The 18,539-nt window shown below is 35.2% G+C and overlaps 2 protein-coding genes across 3 annotated transcripts in view; one reads left to right on the forward strand and one right to left on the reverse strand.

The window, feature by feature from the left end:
• Nucleotides 1-7,564, forward strand: part of LOC139134975 (uncharacterized) — a 44,187-nt gene extending 36,623 nt beyond the window's left edge. For both annotated transcript variants that reach the window (XM_070702093.1, XM_070702094.1), the window contains 3 exons: nt 786-869; nt 1,340-1,540; nt 3,182-7,564. In XM_070702093.1, coding sequence (XP_070558194.1) covers nt 786-869; nt 1,340-1,540; nt 3,182-3,280 — 384 coding nt within the window. In that variant the 3' untranslated portion in view covers nt 3,281-7,564. The remainder of the gene's footprint in view (nt 1-785; nt 870-1,339; nt 1,541-3,181) is intronic.
• A 1,311-nt stretch (nt 7,565-8,875) lies between these two features.
• Nucleotides 8,876-18,539, reverse strand: part of LOC139134976 (uncharacterized) — a 40,081-nt gene continuing 30,417 nt past the window's right edge. The window contains exons 19-23 of the mRNA XM_070702095.1: nt 12,327-12,507; nt 11,439-11,604; nt 10,908-10,957; nt 10,269-10,544; nt 8,876-10,102 (exon numbers count right to left, since the gene is read on the reverse strand). Coding sequence (XP_070558196.1) covers nt 10,014-10,102; nt 10,269-10,544; nt 10,908-10,957; nt 11,439-11,604; nt 12,327-12,507 — 762 coding nt within the window. The 3' untranslated portion in view covers nt 8,876-10,013. The remainder of the gene's footprint in view (nt 10,103-10,268; nt 10,545-10,907; nt 10,958-11,438; nt 11,605-12,326; nt 12,508-18,539) is intronic.

Raw genomic sequence — 18,539 nt, forward strand, 5'->3', positions numbered from 1 at the left:
AATCAAAGTGTGTGTTTGTTTTGCAATTGACATTGACTCATCATGTAACCACCGGTAACTGCTTGTTAACCGCAGAGGTTAACCACAATAGACATTTCTGCCCAGCAGTTTACATTTTGTGCCTGCAAGCCCTGTTTTCAGCCTCTGGGCTCTCAGCAGAGGCTACAATCAGGACATCATCCAACGACAACAAAAAATAGTGCATACAGATAAAAGATTACAGCTGAGTTTTCAGGCAGTATACATGGTGCCATTGAATGTGTGTGTGAATGTGTACCTGTGACTTGAAATACTGGTGGAAGACCACCCATCTTGTGAGGTTTTGGTGTTTTCTTTACAATTTACCGCAAGACATGTACATGTACCTATGGTAGATACATGTAGACTTGTATATTTGGAAATTTACTCATTTTACAGTGTACGTGATGAATCCTGTTTTATGAATGTACTACTGATTGTGTGTTTGGTACAGCAGAAAATTTGCAAAACTAATTTGTAGTGCAAGAGATAATACAGAGCTCACACTTCTATTTTACATATACCAGTACTTAGAATTGTTAGAGCTCAATAATGACAATACTCTTACACAAACATAACAGATCCTAGAATCTCTGCAAAAACTTTGGAGGTAATCAGATTTATGAGAGTTCTCCAGGTCTCCCTTATTCAATACACAATCTGACTTGTTATCTGGAAAAATAGAGCTATTGACTCAGTTAGGACAATCTCAGAATCTACATGTGATGAACTTTCGTAACATAATTATTCTATTCCATTTACTTTAGAAACTGGATTCATTGCAATGGAACACTGAACACAGAGACATGGTAGAGATAGCACTGAAATACATCAATGATAAACACAGACAGGTGGGTATATATGGCTACATGGCTCTCAGTGCCCATAGCTGCAATTTATCATTATATAACTCATGTAGAATTCCGTTCCACACACAAACTTTTTGTGAAGAATTTATGGCATGATGACAAGTTTTGTTGTACCCGGTAAACCAAATTATCTTTTCAATAAGATAAGTATGTAAATTTTATTGAAGAAGAAGAGAAATCCAAAATACAGACAAAGACAAAAAACAAGAATTATGGTGGTGTTGTAATATATGTACACCTTATCATGATATTTTGTATCAGTCTCCCAGTATTGTAATTTGTCAGTAAAATGTAATTCTTCTATGATGAAAGCATCTTCAAAGTATGACTTATTAACTTCGGAATGAGCATATCATAGATTTACTGTTATACTGTAGTCAGTGACAACGCACCAACCAGATTCATTCATTTCAACCCTCTGATCTTTTCTTTCCTTTAATTCGTGTTCACAGAAATCAACAACACAGTTAACTAAGCCCCGGGCCGAAAGCTCATGCCTTGACCTCCATTTGCAAAAGATTCTTCACATATTTGTGAATGCTAACCCATCAGCCAACTCCCAGTGGTCCAAGCTCTATCAAATAACTTTCAAGGCTGTTGAAAAGGACACAGTGTGGCAAGCAGTACTGGATGATAAACACGATATCAAACAGGTAAGACATCTGTCGGTGTGCTTGCTGGTGAATGTTTGGTTTAGATGTTTATGAAATTCAGTCATTGATGTGAATTCTCTTCTCGCCTCAATCGTAACAATCATGCCCATATTTTATCAGGTCAAAATGATAATAGATATGTTGTCCTCGAAATTTTGGTGTCATGATTTTCTTTTACATTTTTACAACATAATTAATGTGAATGGACTAACAAAGGAAAGTTTAGAAAGGTGTGAACAGCCGTCATGCTATTGTTATATACCAATGAAACTGAAAATATTGATAAAAAGAATTTTAAGGGAAGTGCTTACACAACTGTAAGAGGTTCATTGAAAGAAGAAACAATACCTGGCAAGTAGAGTAGCACGACAGATATACGCCTACAATGGTGCATTTACTGTTCAACATAAATTGCCAGTTCCTCTCCACCAGAGAATTACACACATCCATCTCTATTATTGAACAATGATGGAAAAACTAAATTGAACAATGATGGAAAAACTTATGTACCTGGTACTTTTATCATCTGATGACCATACCATCTTCAAATATTAAGCAAACTTGAATAAATGTTTACATGTACATGTATGTATGCAATTACCATGTCCCAAAACTCAAACAATTCTGTGCATATTTCAGGTACATTATTCCTTATTGATTTTCTCACATGCGTATGGAGACCGTGTTATTCGCTTAACTGCTTTGGAATTTCCGTCTGCTATTTGAAATTGGCTTATAAAGACCTTTGTTACAAAAAAAACAGCTGTGTTTTGATCATCTAGAGATTGTCCCAGAGATGAATACTTTCATGGTTGACTTCCTTACACCGTGCAAATGTTGGATCCAAGGCTATGAAGTGCAAGATATTATGGCATATTGATAAACCTGGAGTTTGTTGTTATGGTGGAACTGGTGTAAAATAGTCAAACCTGTATTCATATTGCATTTGACCGGAATATTGCACCTTTTTCCAGTTATTTACCATTTGCCATAAAAGTTATAAGATGTATGTCTGATGTACAAAAGCAGTTTCCCTATCCGCACAATGTACACTTTTCTATCTGCGCAACGTTACTTTATCCGAAACATTTACAATTGTAAAATAATCCCTGGTGACGATCACCATCGTGTATATTACATGCAAGAATCAAGTAGGTAATCAGTCACATCCATTACATGAAACATGCTTGTCAGATAAAAGGTTATTTAAAGGCATGAAGATTGTTAAAAGTTGAAATTGGAGACAAATAAGTTATATGAAAAATTATTTTTTTGTTGATAATTTCTCAAAGTAAATTGTGTCTTTTCCACAGCGATTGCTCCAGCTTTTTTTCATACTCCACTGCACATAATGCTTTGTTAGGCAGGTATTCCCTGCTGTGATGTTCATCAGCTTATATAGAAAAGCTTAACCACAGCTCATGAATCTTGCTGGGAGTCTGTTAATTGGTTAGTTCCAGGGTTACGTATATACAAATGATCTAAAACCACCTGTGGCAAGAGTTTGTGAAGAGGGTGTGTCTTAGCTTGTGTCAGCAATGCCACAACACTGTGAGTTGTCTGTGGCTGGAAATATTGTAATCTAAGTGAAGATCAACATGACATTCAAGGTCACTTTCACTCCCGTGTTTTGCCCAACAGGTGAAACAGCTGAGTTTGTACCAGCCGTTTGAAGTCTGCCAAGACAAAGGGGTCCCACTCCAGTATTGTGTGTGCGACCACCCGAGTCTGCATCGGTGATGAGGGCTAAGCTTGTCTAATGACGCAGACAATCCACCGCTGATGGCTGATAATTCTAACCCCTACAAGGTCGCATTTGAAAGCTGTGCATCTGTCGAGAATGTACACGTGACTGCCTTCACATTGGAAAAAGGAAAAGATTTTGCTCTAGGAGCAGTAGATCATGAAAACATGCAGCGAAGCACAAGTATAGTTCATGTAGGAAAAGATTGGCAATTAATTTATTCTAGCAAGCCTGAAAGGACACTGCGTTTTGTTTCTGTACACAATGGCATACAACAATATACATGTGTAAGAGTGCAATCAAAGGTAATGTTCCCTGCAAGTGTGAATGGATGGTATGTTACTTGTATGCATGTATTTGCAAACAAGGAATGAATCCCTGTTTTTTGAAGTGACTACCCAACGAGTATCAGTCGTCAATAACAATTGTACTTTTCCACCCTTTGTGAATGAAGTTTCTCCATTCCCTGCAGCTTTAGCCGACACATCCCTTCCACATTCCGCTTCAACATACACATAAATGCTTAGGCTACATTGTGCAAGTGTTTTCTGGCCACCGAAGGAAACCAGGCATACAGAGCTTGAACAGTCAGAATTCAAATACTTTAAACCCCATACCCATCAAGTTTTGGCACACACCAATAAATTTCGATGGCAAAGTTGGCCTGCTGAACATGCACACAGGGGTTAGGATGGGGAAAGGGTTATTGAGGCTGTCTGGATGCAAAATTTGATGTATACATGCTGTGCCCTGCCTGGTTGACTTTTTCACACAGTCATGCCATTTGCATGGGATGAGGTGAACTGCAATCAGTCTTCTAATACAGTCATAATTTAAAATAAATATACCACTATGGGAAAATTATCTCCTAATTTAGGCATTTCTTCATTATGTCAGGTTGCGTTTCACTCTATAGCTTGTAGCTTGCATATGCTCATATAATGGTCTGACAATTTCATGTTTTTCTTTTAAAAAATTAATTTTCAATAGGGATGATACAGTATGGCTGTGCCACTTATCATTCTGTAACCTGTCTGACAGCCTTTATGTCATATTGACTGGTACTTTTCAGATTGGTAGTAAATATTGTAACAATGTAAGTTTATTTTAAGATGGTGACAAGAGAATATTAGAAACAAATACAGAATACAGAAGCTGTACTTTTTACATGTTTTTACTCTTGTTCTAAATGTACAAAAAATAATATAACTTGAGTTAGTGTTCAATGGAACACACACACACAAACTCAAAGATATATTTCTTTGAAGGTAGCATACAGCTAGAATTTGAAGTACTGATCAGTGCATTAACAGATGGTTGTGTATTTTATGCTTTGAAAATATTTCAAATATTGGTGCTAATGTGAGATTTGTGATTTTTACATTTTATGTTACTTGTTATGCATCAACAATACTCTTTGTTTCTTTGCATTAGTATATTCTCAATAGTTTTCATTCATCTGAACTTTGATCCCTGCAGACTGTAGTATTTTGAGTGGTATAGATGTAACATATATTGATAAAATTCAATTGAATTGAACTCAGGGTTTTTTTGTGAATTTTGAAAATGTTTTCAGAGTGATTGCCTTTTAGCCATGCTAAAGTACATTTGTTGTGTACCAATGGTCACAGCTGTCTCATTGATTACATGTTCTTTGTGAAGTTTTTTTCTGACATTTTTATATTAATACAAATCCTTGCAGTTTACATGCTGGCAAAAGGTTTTGCCAGAATGTGAATGTGACTGGTTGAGTGTTTCCCTATTTTTGAGATGTTACTGTCGCAGACATCTGTTCAGATGTTAGTGTAATGATAAGTAATAATAGCCATCTGTACCTGTTTTAACTCTTTTTGTTCATGATGTTGAAACAAACGTGAGAGTAATGCTGTTTTTTTCAAGTATATACAACAAAATGTTGATTATTGGCCTGTAAAAGCATGGCCAGGGTAAAATGCACCACTGAAGTGTATCAGTAACTGTGACTTTTGATAATTTCTCAATATTTTATTACGTGTGATTGCTGACTGGAAAACAGTGAAATGCACAGTGCTTTATATTTTGTTGTAGTCATAATGCACATGATTCTGTGCAAGTTCCAGTCTGTTCTGTGCAAGTTCCAGTCTGTTTTGTCAAAGTCTTAAGTTATAAATTCATTCAGTAAACAACAAGAAAGAGTATTCGTTTGACAAAAACACACATACACACACACACACACAAGCAGTAAACACAAAACATAAAAAATATCACCCTCTGCACTAAGATTTAGTGTTCTTTAATCTTTAAAAAATCTAGTTTTTGCCGTTTTATCTGACTTGTTTTCATCCACCTTAATTACCAGTAGATTGACTTTCAGGGACTGAAATATGTTTTGACTGAGTAATTTGTATAAGATTAATAATTTATTACCGAGAATTAGTTATGTAGAAGTTAGTGAGCTACAGAAAGCAAGTTTTCTTTTACGATTTAAAGTTTTTTGTTCTTTTACCTCACCTAAAACATCCTGTACCAAACATTAAATGTGGAAAGACAAAAAACAAACAAAATTCAGAAACAGAAAACCCGTCTTGTTTTGTCAAGTCATAATGTAACAGTGATAATTGATCTATGCAGGAATTCTTTCTGTTTTCATAGCATTGAACTTGGCTATTGTGATGCTCTATCATTGTGTGTTCATATACTATGCATTCTTCATATCTGTAAATGAAAGACCAGTAAATGTATCAAAGAGTAACTAGACCTTGACCTTCCATCATGGAGTGACCAAGTCCAATGTTAGATGCCAGAGGAAGTAATATATAATCTGTAAAATCGCTGTGCATTCCTGTTTGATCTCTTAATTCACTGAAGTTAAAATAGTAACATGCCTGAATATTTGTGATTCCTATACTTGAATTCAGCTGCTTTTAGCTATGTGTCAATTTCAAGCTTCACACAGCTGTTGTCTTTGTAAACCCATCTTTCATTTTCTGTCAGTAGGATTTGTCTTCCCTTCGAGCCGTCAGTGATTCTGGCTTGACAGAGAAACATTTCAGCAGAGTTTAGGTATAGCCTGTATTTTACTCTCCGAACAAGCAAACCAAAACCTCAAGCAGTTTACATTTTACAGTCAAAGACATGAAAACTGGCCCAATTTTTGTCCTTTCATCACTAAAATCTGCTCAACGCTCTGTAATTTCAAACCTAGCCGTTCGTAATGATTTAATGGAAGCCCAGAACACCAGTAGTGATGAAGGGTGATAGGTCAAATATTTGGCTTATTAGAAAAGTGTTGCCTTGTATGTATGACTGTTGCAAGCTGCCAGGCTTGGCATCTCTTTATCTGCTTCAATTTTAGTAGCAAGTTCAAGGGCAAAGTCTGACCATATCTTCAAAGGCCATCTAAAGTTACATACATTTTTCTGAGAAAACATGATAAAATAGACACTAAACCATCCACTCTACAATTTATTTGACTTCTTTCAGCTAGAAAACAAAAAAACAGAGGCATGGATACATGTACCTTGTAATGTATCACAAAAGCGTTTTCCTTTTTGCACAAATTAATTAATTAGATGAAGTATGTTGAGTGTAACACTTTTTAATTTTGATTGTCTTGGATTTAGTTTCTTCACCACACAGTTAAGTAATTTATTGAAAATATAGTATCTTGTAGCAGGAAAACAGATATTGGTTGGTTTACCTGTTGTCAATTTTAAATGCAACCAATATGCTGTGTTTGTGCATCAGTATGAGTGTTTGTCCAGTATATTTCAGAAGATAGGAGTTGTGAATTTCTTCACTGGTGATATTGCTATGACAGAGGTGTATCATTTTGCATTTGTTCATTAGGTTTCAAGTTCTACTTGAGAAAAGTTGATCTAGAGGTAGGAATTCCTGTCACGAGAGTAAAAGTTTTGTAAGAGAAATGCAGATATATTTACCAGAGTTCGATTGTCCATTTCTTCAAATCTTTGCATGTTAAAACATGGCATCTGCATAGTATATTTGCTACTTTCTTTGTTTAATTTGGATACAGAACAGAGGTGACCCATTCTCATTTGACATTGCAAATTAAAAATCTCACTGCATTGATTTGAGATTTTGTAAGTTATGAATTGTAAACATTTGCCTCAGGCATTTTTTTTTTCAGGGAGGCTTTTGAAATAACTCTCCAGGTTTGTATTTGTTTCATTTTGTGAAAAGGATTTGTTTATATTGCTACCGTGTGATGGGAATTTTTTACAGCTTTTAGAATGTTGTGTACATAATGTACATAGTAAAATATATTTATAAAACATGGACACCAGTGGTTAATGCCTTGTTATTACAGCCACTTACATTACACTTACATTACATTTTGTGTGCATGATTGTGATTTCATAGTGTTTGTTCTGAGTTTATGTTTCTGTAGTCAGTAATTATCCCAATGGCCGCTAATTTTCTCCAAAACTGCTGATTTTGCCCTTGGTATGTGCTTTGCCGTGTAGGGTCGCTTGTGATAGAGTGGTGTGGCGTAACATCAGAGTATTGGACTTAAACTGTACGTTACACATGCTAAAAAAAGGCAAAGAAACTAAGAGTGTTTCGTGCTGGTTTCGCAGTTCCTTCTTTGCATAGATTTTTGTAAGTTTACTAACTCATATTGGACTCGCTGAGAACTCACTTTGTTGTACATGATAAGGCTTTAGTTTCCACAGTCTGAGGTCACATTGCCATGTTTGACATCAATATAGCCCAGGGATGAGTCTCATCAACGTTGTAAGGTCGTGATCGTAAAAGTGCGTTCAGCTCGTAAAATTGCTACCATTATAAAGTTTGACTATACTCGCTATCGTTGACCAACGCAATGCCAACTTGCACATCCAATTATATAATATACAGCGAGAAAATACGAAGCATATCAGAATGGCGCCATCTAGTGTCAGATAATATGTGACTTCACTTGGTGTTGCAAATCGGAAAGCGTTGACTGAATATTCTGGATAATTACCCCTTCACTGAATGCAAACAGATGATGTCGTTTGTGACCGGGAGGCAAAATGGATTTTTCCTATTCCGACTTGCTTTCCTGCAAGGGAAAGCTGCTATCCTGGAAAATATCTAAATGAAATTAAGATTTGATTAATACAAAAGATTGCGTGAGGTCCAAACTTTATGTAACAGTGTCATGTACAGTCATGGTGCGTGCAAGTTGTACACTGACTTGGTGTTTTGGTGCAGACCGTAAAATGTTTCAGTAAATGTTTAATTTTGTCGGTTGTGTACAGTTGACCAGATCTTTTCAGCATGTTTCACGAAGTCGAACATCACAAACCACTTTTTCATATCAAACAATATTCATCATATGAAAAAAGCCTTACTGAGTGCCATCGAGCACCCCATGTTTGCACACCGTAAAAAACATAAAGAGTTGCCACTTATTAAAAAGTGTAACAAGAAGGATAACGAAGACTAGGTAGAAATTCGTTCAGGTTGTTTCAACTTTCCCCAGTCCGTTCCAGAAATTTTATCGGACCATGAAACGTTTTGAATTACATCGATCTGAAAGCTAATCATTCATATCAACTTCTGCTTTGACATCTCGCTCTAAAAATCACAGCAGACACAATCGGTTCAAAAGTGACTTTATCTTTACTTCAGTTCTATGTCAACAGTTAGTAATTATGGGAATTCCGAGGAGCCAGAGAAATGGGCAAATCTCTTACAAAAGTAAAACCATCGAAGCTGCACATATATGTACAAAATATTAGTTAAATGTACCCCAACCTCCTTTTAAATTACATCTTTCACAAGCTGTACAAACATTGGACGATATCACTTTTAGAAGTATTATATATAGTTACAATAAAGTCCCTCCGCCTAATGCCAAAAATAATGCAACTTACTTTATGAAGACCATTTATTCCAATCGTAGTTATGTCAGCCGAAAGTGCGTTTACAAAAAGAAGAAGAAAATAAAACATTGCAAAACTAAAAAGTCTGCCGCAGAATATATAACGATCAAATTCTCACACGTTTACGTTATTGGTCAGGTTTCAAACATACATTGACACGCAAATGTGAGATTTACTGTACCTGTACATTGCAGAACACACGTATACGAGGGATCAATAGTTGCAAGTGAAGATGTGACAAAATATACAGCTAAGAAGGTATCAAGTGGAGTTTGAAACACAGGCGCCCGGCACATTTCTGGGATAATAATCATATTTAATATGTCATCTTAAATTCATCAAGTAATATAGACATTCTACACATTAAATATGAATATTATCCCTGGTATGTGCCGAGCGCCTGTGGTGTTTGAATTGAAAGTAGATTACAATATTTTTTATACTATGAAGCGTTGAAAATATTCAATCAATAACAATGATGATGATGTCGCAACAGAACGCTCTCATAAAGACTCGCAGCACTAGTCCAAGCCGGAGATTCAAATTTCTATGGTGAATGCCGACTGAATGTCTAAAAACGTCAATCTTTGAGATCGGACAGCTCAAATTGAGTTTGGATGATGATTCATGTAGCTTTAAGACACTGGGTAGGATTTTCCTGCCTTTGCCTTCTTCGATTTGAACTGTAACTGAGTATGTAGCCCAAAATTAGTTTGTTCTCTTGCTTTATCCAGGGTATACAAACTCTTTCCATTTCACCATTTCATTTAAAACCAAACCTGCGTATATTTGTCATAATAATATCCAAAGCGATGGGGATTAGAAAGTACGCCCTCAACGATGACGATCTTGACGGTTATACACAATCGAAGCTGGGACAGATGTTCCAGTCGAGGACCTTCCCCCATTTGGTACCATCGAAGCGGTTTATCCCACCAAACGATGCTGAGAAGAAAGAAAGAAACATTGAAACTTCGTCAGCGTCTACGCCCGATTCAATGACGAACTTACTGAGAGAGAGAGAGAGAGAGAGAGAGAGAGAGAGAGAGAGAGAGAGAGAGAGTTGCTCACCGTAACGAAGAATTGATAGCACTTTACTTATCGAACGTACCTCCCCAATCATCCAGTGTAAACAAAGGGTCAATATCGGGGTCATTACTGTCGAAAGTAGAATCTCTGCTGATGTACGGCACATTAACTGCGGCAACAAAATTAACCACATCGCTCTTGACATCATCCCACTCAAGAGCCGAGACAGAATTCCACTTCAGACCGCCATCTCGTGTCGAGATAAAATGGGTGCCTTCGATATTCTTTACCGACAGGGCATAAACAGTGCTGTTTGCCTTATGATAGCCTATGACGCTGCGAACCTGATCGCTCAGACCTAGATGTTCGTGGGATAAAACATGATAAAAATTAAACATCCACATTCACTCTTCTATGACTTGCTATTCGATATTTTGCTGCTCCCAGTCAGGGGATCTGTCATTTTAAAAGAGCGACTTTGGTTATATTCATCGATATTGTGACTCTTCGCTTGTTCTGGGAATCATATAGCCGGTTAGCCAGCCAAACAAGTACATCTCCTTTGGAATATTCAACAATTCACAACTGAGCCACTACCAACAGCAACGTTCCCTTCATCACACCATTCACAAAAGGCGACGAAGACATGATTGACAATCAACAAAAACGACCGATGACAATGAAGACATCAATAACAACACATAAGCTTAGATGTACTAACTTTTCCATGTCAGTCCGTCACTTGTTGATCCACATTCCCAGTATTTACGGCTGCGTTTCAATTAACAGAAGAAATAAATGTTCAGTTTTAAAGAAATACACCATGGTATTACTGAAAACGCGATCTGTATCACATCGATTTTAGATTATTTCCGACACAGTGACTTCAACTATACGCAAATGGGGCAAGAGAACGAGGCAGGTCGATCGATTGCATATAGTGTATATATATATATATATATATATATATATATATATATATATATATATATATATATATATATATATATATATATATGATCAATGAATAGTTAGACACTGGACATCGAAGTGGCAATAAAACATCCCTACGAAATTGGTCATTTGGCGACTGATTTGTTTAGTTTTTGATCATGAAAATAAAAATTATCAGTCGCAGATGAAGTAGTGTAGACTTCACCGCTGCGAAATAAAAAAAAGTGTTCCTACGTTTCGAACGAATATTGAGGCAAGGTAATTGCACATTGTGTAGAGAAGAACTCGTGATTGTTACCCGAGCTCAATCACCAATGAATCCAGGGAATTCAGCATAAACCTCGGAGGTAGTGTATCGTCTCTGCTGACGTCACAAAGATACAAGGTATCGTTGTTCGTGTCCACGACAAAGCTTCTGTCGTATTCTTCCGGTAGGATATCGACCGCCGGAACGGCACAAACATCTGTAGGTTTGCAGAAAAGGTCAGATCGACGTCGGTAATCTTGCTCAACATGATCATGACAGACTTCACGTTCTAGAAACTCAATGCTCAACACACGTTACTCATGATTACCCTGGGAACAGAAGTGATTTTTTTTCTAGGAGGAAGCCATGCATTAACAAGATATGCGCACAACTTCACGGACACATCCCCTTCCCTTCCACAGAAATGTGTTGAGAATTGTAAAAATCCCGATGGCTCTATGGTTAAACGTTTTCGAGAGAGATACACATATAGATCATACCTTTTCAAAATTTTATAGATCTAATTGAATTATAAACACGATTGGAACTAATTTGGGATAATTGGATGGTGAAGGAAGGTCATTTTAATCTGTAAATGTAAGCTCATCTGCTGTTCTTTTTATTGCACACCTGTTTTTATGAGTAATTTGTAATATTACAACTTCAGCTATATGGCATCTAATGCTTTTCTGAAATTTGAAAAATGTGTTAATCCAACTATCCCAAATTAGTTTCAATCGCGTTTATGATAAGACACCACGCAATCGTGCTCGGTTTCCGTACAAACGTATTAGATTGGCTTGTAGGGGAAAACTACTGTACATGCAGTAAAAACTGTTACTCAGCAAATTTCTATAATTTGTTGCCAAATTGGCCTAAATGTAGACCTAAAGTTCAGAGAATGGTGGTCAGTAAGTTACAGGTCGATACTCAACGTGCCTGGAGCTGGGTTGGTTTCCAACGGACACCCGTAGAGTTCCATGCGCAGCGATGTGTACGTCTCGTCTGCACTGAGGCTGTATGAGTTGATGTACAGCAGTATGTACCTTGCATCGACGGGAAATAAGAAATCGTTGTGTGTGATGGCATCTACGTCGCCCGGTGAATAAGTATGGAGAAACTTGGCAAAAAAGGAGGGAACTTTTAAGTTAGAAACAATACCAGCACTGACAATAATGATAATTTTTCATTGGACTTAACTGTAATATTCATTGAGCTTTCTTGGCGAATATATGCATGGCATACTTTGGCTAGTTATTTCAATTGAAAGCAAAGGGTCAAAATGACAAATTGAAAATACCAATATAACACAACATGTCCATGAACTCTGAAGTCAATTTGACTAAGCTTAAAGGGATTCTCAAAAGTCGATGATTGCTACTCAGTGTGCTCAAGCCACACTGTAGTAGAGAAACTGTAAGTAAAAAGTTACTCCATTTCTGCTTAGCATATCGATATTAGTGTGTGATTGTACGCGACTAGTATTTTTAATTTCTCTGATTCTATAATGGTTGCTTCTCTCGGAATAAAATATACTAGGTTTCACCTCATGATTTGGGAATTGATTTCGATGGATGTTGTATATCGTTAGGTAGTAGGCCGTGGGCTAGAGGGGGTCTACGTGCACCCCCACAGGATAACAAACCTGTATTTTTCAGAAGCCTTGGGATCCCTAGAATACGAAATGGAATTTTAACAGAAAAAATATAGGGATGGAATAGCTGTTATGGTCATGTTTTGAAGGGTACCGCAAAATCACGATTTTCCAAGCCAAATGCATTTTCGTCAAATCTGTCTTCTTGTAAGTCATGTGCTGAGCTCATTTTTTAACATAACCTCACTTGTTTGGTATCATTAGAAAGGGAATTTATTCTCTTTAAGATGACATATTGCATTATGCAATATCTTCTACAGTTTTTGTCAAATATAACCAAAACTTACCCCTTACCCCAAAATTTAACATTGCAAATTACAGTAAATCTCAAATTCTACCAATTTTTTAGCTAGGCATAATAAAAAATGTAATGTTTTGTCTGAAATCTGTTTTATTTGATACAGGGACATGTCATAAATATGAAATAGACTTTTAACAGAAAAAATATTGGGAATCTACAGCTGTAACAGTCATATTTTGAAGGGTACCGCAAAATAATAGTGTTGCAGATTTGCATGCATTTTTGTTAAAACTGTCTTTCTATAAGTTATCTGCTGAGCTTGTTTTTGAATATAACCGTCTTGTTAGGTATCATTAGAAAGATAATTGACTAATCTTTAAAATAACATATTGTTACAAGCAATATTTTCTATAGTTTTCATAATAGGTAACCAAAACTTACCCCTTACCCCAAAGTTTACATTGAAAATTTCAGTCATAGCTAAAACCAAATTCTACAATTTTTTTAGCTTGACACAAAAAGTCTGGCCGTTTTTGCTATTAAATTTGTTTTATTTGGTACAGGGACATGTCAGAAATATGAAATAGACTTTTAACAGAAAAAATATTAGGAATCTACAGCTGTAACAGTCATATTTTGAAGGGTACCGCAAAATAACAGTGTTGCAGATTTGCATGCATTTTTGTTAAACTGTCTTCCTGTAAGTTATCTGCTGAGCTTGTTTTTGAATATAACCTGACTTGTTAGGTATCATTAGAAAGATAATTAACTAGTATTTAGAATGACATATTGTAACATGCAATATCTTCTATACTTTTCATGAAATATAACCAAAACCTACCCCTTACCCCAAAGTTTACATTGAAAATTTCAGTCATAGCTAAAACCAAATTCTACAATTTTTTTAGCTAGAAACAAAAACTCTGGCCGTTTTTGCTATTAAATCTATTTTATTTAGTACAGGGACATGTGAGAAATATGAAATAGACTTTTAACAGAAAAAATATTAGGACTACAACTGTAGCGGTCGTATTTTGAAGGGTACCGCAAAATATCAGTGTTGCAGATTTGCATGCATTTTTGTAAATCTGTCTTTTTATAAGTCATCTGTTGAGTCTGTTTTTGAGTCTGTTTTTGAATATAACCTGGCTTGTTAGGTATCATTAGAAAGATAATTTACTAATCTTTAAATGACATATTGTAACATGTAATATCTTGCATAGTTTTCATGAAATATGACCAAAACTTACCCCATACCCCATGATTTACATTGAAAATTGCAGTCATAGCTAAAATCAAATTCTACCATTTTCTTTACCTAGACATATAAAATCAGGCATTTATTTGTATGAAATCTATTTCATTCGGTAATGGGTCATGTCAAAAATATAAAATAGACTTTTAACAGAAAAAAGATTGGAATTCTGTAGTTGTAACAGTCAGATTTTGAAGGGTACAGCAAAATCTCAGTATTCCTGACTTGCGTGCATTTTTGTTGAATCTATCGTCTTGTAAGTCATCTGCTGAGCTTCTTATAGAATATAATGTAAGTTGTTAGGTATCATTAGTGAGATTATTAACTAGTCTTTAAAATGACATATTGTAACATGCAATATCTTGTACAGATTTTTATGAAATATGACCAAAACTTACCCCATACCCCAAAATTTACATCGAAAACTACTGTCATAGCTAATGTCAAATTCAAGCAATTTTTTTACGCAGACATAAAAAATTAGGCAATTTTTTGTATGAAATCTGTTTTATTTTGTACTTGGCCATATCAGAAATATGAAATGAACTTTTAACAGAAAAAATATTGGGATTCTATAGCTGTAACAGCTGTATTTTAAGGGTACAGCAGAATTCCTGATTCGCATGCGTTTTTGTTAAATCTGTCATCTTATAAGTCGTCTAATGAACTTGTTATTGATTATAAACGGGTTTGTTTAGTATATCATTGCAAAGGTAATTAACTGGTATTTACAATGAAATATTGTAACAGGCAATATCTTGTATAGTTTTCATGGATATGACCAAAACGTACCCCATACCCCAATGTTTATATTGAAAGTAATGTCATAGATAACGTGATCAATTCCGTGAATTTTTAGCTAGACATGATAAAATAGCTCTGTTGCGGTGTTAAATCTGTTGTATATGTGAAATAGACTTTTAACAGAAAAACTATTTGGACTGTATAGTTGTAACAGCCATATTTTGAAGGGAAATGCAAAATCGCAGTACCGCAAACTGGCACCTTTTTTGTTAAATCTTCTTTCTTATCAGTCATCTGCTGAACTTTATTTGTGACACAACCTGGCTTGTGAGGTATCATTAGTAGGGCAATTTATTCTTCTTTAAGATGACATATTGTAATATACAATGTCATTCATAGTTTACCTGGAATATGGTCAACTTTACCCCATACCCAAAAAGTTCAAATCGCAAATTACGGCTCATCTTAAATTCTACCATTTTTTGCTGCACATAATACAAAAGCAATTCTTATTTAAAATCTGATTTATTTGTTACAAAAGTATGTCAAAAGTATAAAATTAACTTTTAACGGGAAGATGATACAATTTAGTAGCCACTTGGATCATTTTTAGAGGGGGAACCCATATATTGCAAATGTATGTGTTTCGGCAAATTTGCCCTGATACCTGGGTACCCTTCCAAATATGATCCAAAAGGCTACAAAATCATATTATGTTCCTGTTAAAAGTTAATTTCATATTTGTAACATACTTTTTTAACAAAAACACAGATTTCATAGATTGCATACAAGCATTGCCTTTGGTATGTAAAGTTAATAAATTGTAAAAAAGGTAGAGTTTCAGATTTGCAGTAATTTGCTGTGTAAACCTTGGGGTATGGGGTAAGCTTTGGTCCTATTTCATGAAACCTAAACAAAACATTCCATATTACAATATGTCATTTTAAAGACTAGTAAATTACCTTTCTATTGATACCTAACAAGCCAGGTTATGTCAAAAATCAAGCTCAGCAGATGACTTATAAGAAGACAGATTAACAAAAAGCAAGCGAGTTTTCAATACTGTGATTTCGCGAGACCCTTCAAAATATGACTGTTACAGCTGTAGAGTCCCAATATATTTTCTGTTAAAAGTCTATTTCATATTTCTGACATTCCCCAGTACCAAATAAAAAGATTTTATATAAAGCATTGACTTATTTGCTATGTCTAGCTAGAAAATTGGTAGAATTTGACGATAGCGACGAAAGTAATTTTCGATATGAACTTTGTCGTATGGGGTAAGTTTTCGTCATATTCCATGAAAAGTATATAAGATATGGCATATAACAATATGTCATTTTAAAAAGTAGTAAATGAGCTTTACAATGGTACCAAATAAACATGGTTACGTTAAAAAATAAGCGCAGCAGATGACCTACAATGGGACAAAGTTAACAAAAACACATGTTGAGTCTGCACTGCTGTGATTTTGCAGTACTCCACAGAATATGCCTGTTACAGCCATAGAATTCCAATATTCTTTCTGTTAAAAGTCTATTCATATTTCTGACATGTTCTTGTACCAAATAAAACAGATTTAATAGCAAAAACGGGCAGATTTTATATGTCTAGGTAAAAAAATGGTAGAATTTGTTTTAGCTATGACTGAAATTTTCAATGTAAACTTTGGGGTATGGGGTAAGTTTTGGTTATATATCATGAAAACTATAGAAGACATTGCATGTTACAATATGTCATTCTGAAGATTTGTGAATTATCTTTCTAATGATACCTGACAAGACGGGTTATATTCAAAAACAAGCCCAGCAGATAACTTATAGGAAGACAGTTTAACAAAAATGCATGCAAATCTGCAACACTGTTATTTGCGGTACCCTTCAAAATATGACTGTTACAGCCGTAGATTCCCAATATTTTTCTGTTAAAAGTCTATTTGATATTTCTTACATGTCCCTGTACCAAATAAAATAAATTTAATAGCAAAAACGGCCAGACTTTTTGTGTCAAGCTAAAAAAATTGTAGAATTTGGTTTTAGCTATGACTAGAAATTTTCAATGTAAACTTTGGGTATGGGGTAAGTTTTGGTTATATATCATGAAAACTATAGAAGATATTGCATGTTACAATATGTCATTCTAAAGACTACTAAATTAACTTTCTAATGATACCTAACAAGCCAGGTTATATTCAAAAACAAGCTCAGCAGATAACTTACAGGAAGACAGTTTAACAAAATTGCATGCAAATCTTCAACACTGTTATTTAGCGGTACCCTTCAAAATATGACTGTTACAGCTGTAGATTCCTAATATTTTTTCTGTTAAAAGTCTATTTCATATTACTGACATGTCCCTGTACCAAATAAAATAAATTAATAGCAAAAACGGCCATCTTTTTTGTGTCAAGCTAAAAAAATTGTAGAATTTGGTTTAGCTATGACTGAAATTTGAATGTAAACTTTGGGGTATGGGGTAAGTTTTGGTTATATATCATGAAAACTATACAAGATATTGCATGTTACAATATATCATTTTAAAGATTAGTCAATTATCTTTCTAATGATACCTAACAAGCTAGGTTATATTCAAAAATAAGCTCAGCAGATAACTTATAGAAAGACAGTTTTAACAAAAATGCATGCAAATCTGCAACACTGTTATTTTGCGGTACCCTTCAAAATATGACTGTTACAGCTGTAGATTCCCAATATTTTTTCTGACAAAAGTCTATTTCATATTTTGACATGTTCCTATATCAAATAAAACAGATTTCAGACAAAACATTGCATTTTTTATTATGCCTAGCATAAAAAATTGGTAGAATTTGAGATTTACTGTAATTTGTCAATGTTAAATTTTGGGGTGTAAGGGGTAAGTTTTGGTTATATTTGACAAAAACTGTAGAAGATATTGCATGTTGCAATATGTCATCTTAAAGAGTAATAAATTCCCTTTCTAATGATACCAAACAAGTGAGGTTATGTTAAAAATGAGCTCAGCACATGACTTACAAGAAGACAGATTTGACGAAAATGCATTTGGCTTGGAAAATCGTGATTTTGCGGTACCCTTCAAAACATGACCATAACAGCTATTCCATCCCTATATTTTTTCTGTTAAAATTCCATTTCGTATTCTAGGGATCCCAAGGCTTCTGAAAAATACAGGTTTGTTATCCTGGGGGGGGGGTGCACGTAGACCCCCTCTAGCCCACGGACTATAAGGAGTAATCGCTTTTCTGTAAGTTACAAATAC

Source organism: Ptychodera flava, chromosome 6 (genome assembly GCF_041260155.1).
Source record: "Ptychodera flava strain L36383 chromosome 6, AS_Pfla_20210202, whole genome shotgun sequence".
Taxonomy (NCBI): Eukaryota; Metazoa; Hemichordata; class Enteropneusta; family Ptychoderidae; genus Ptychodera; species Ptychodera flava.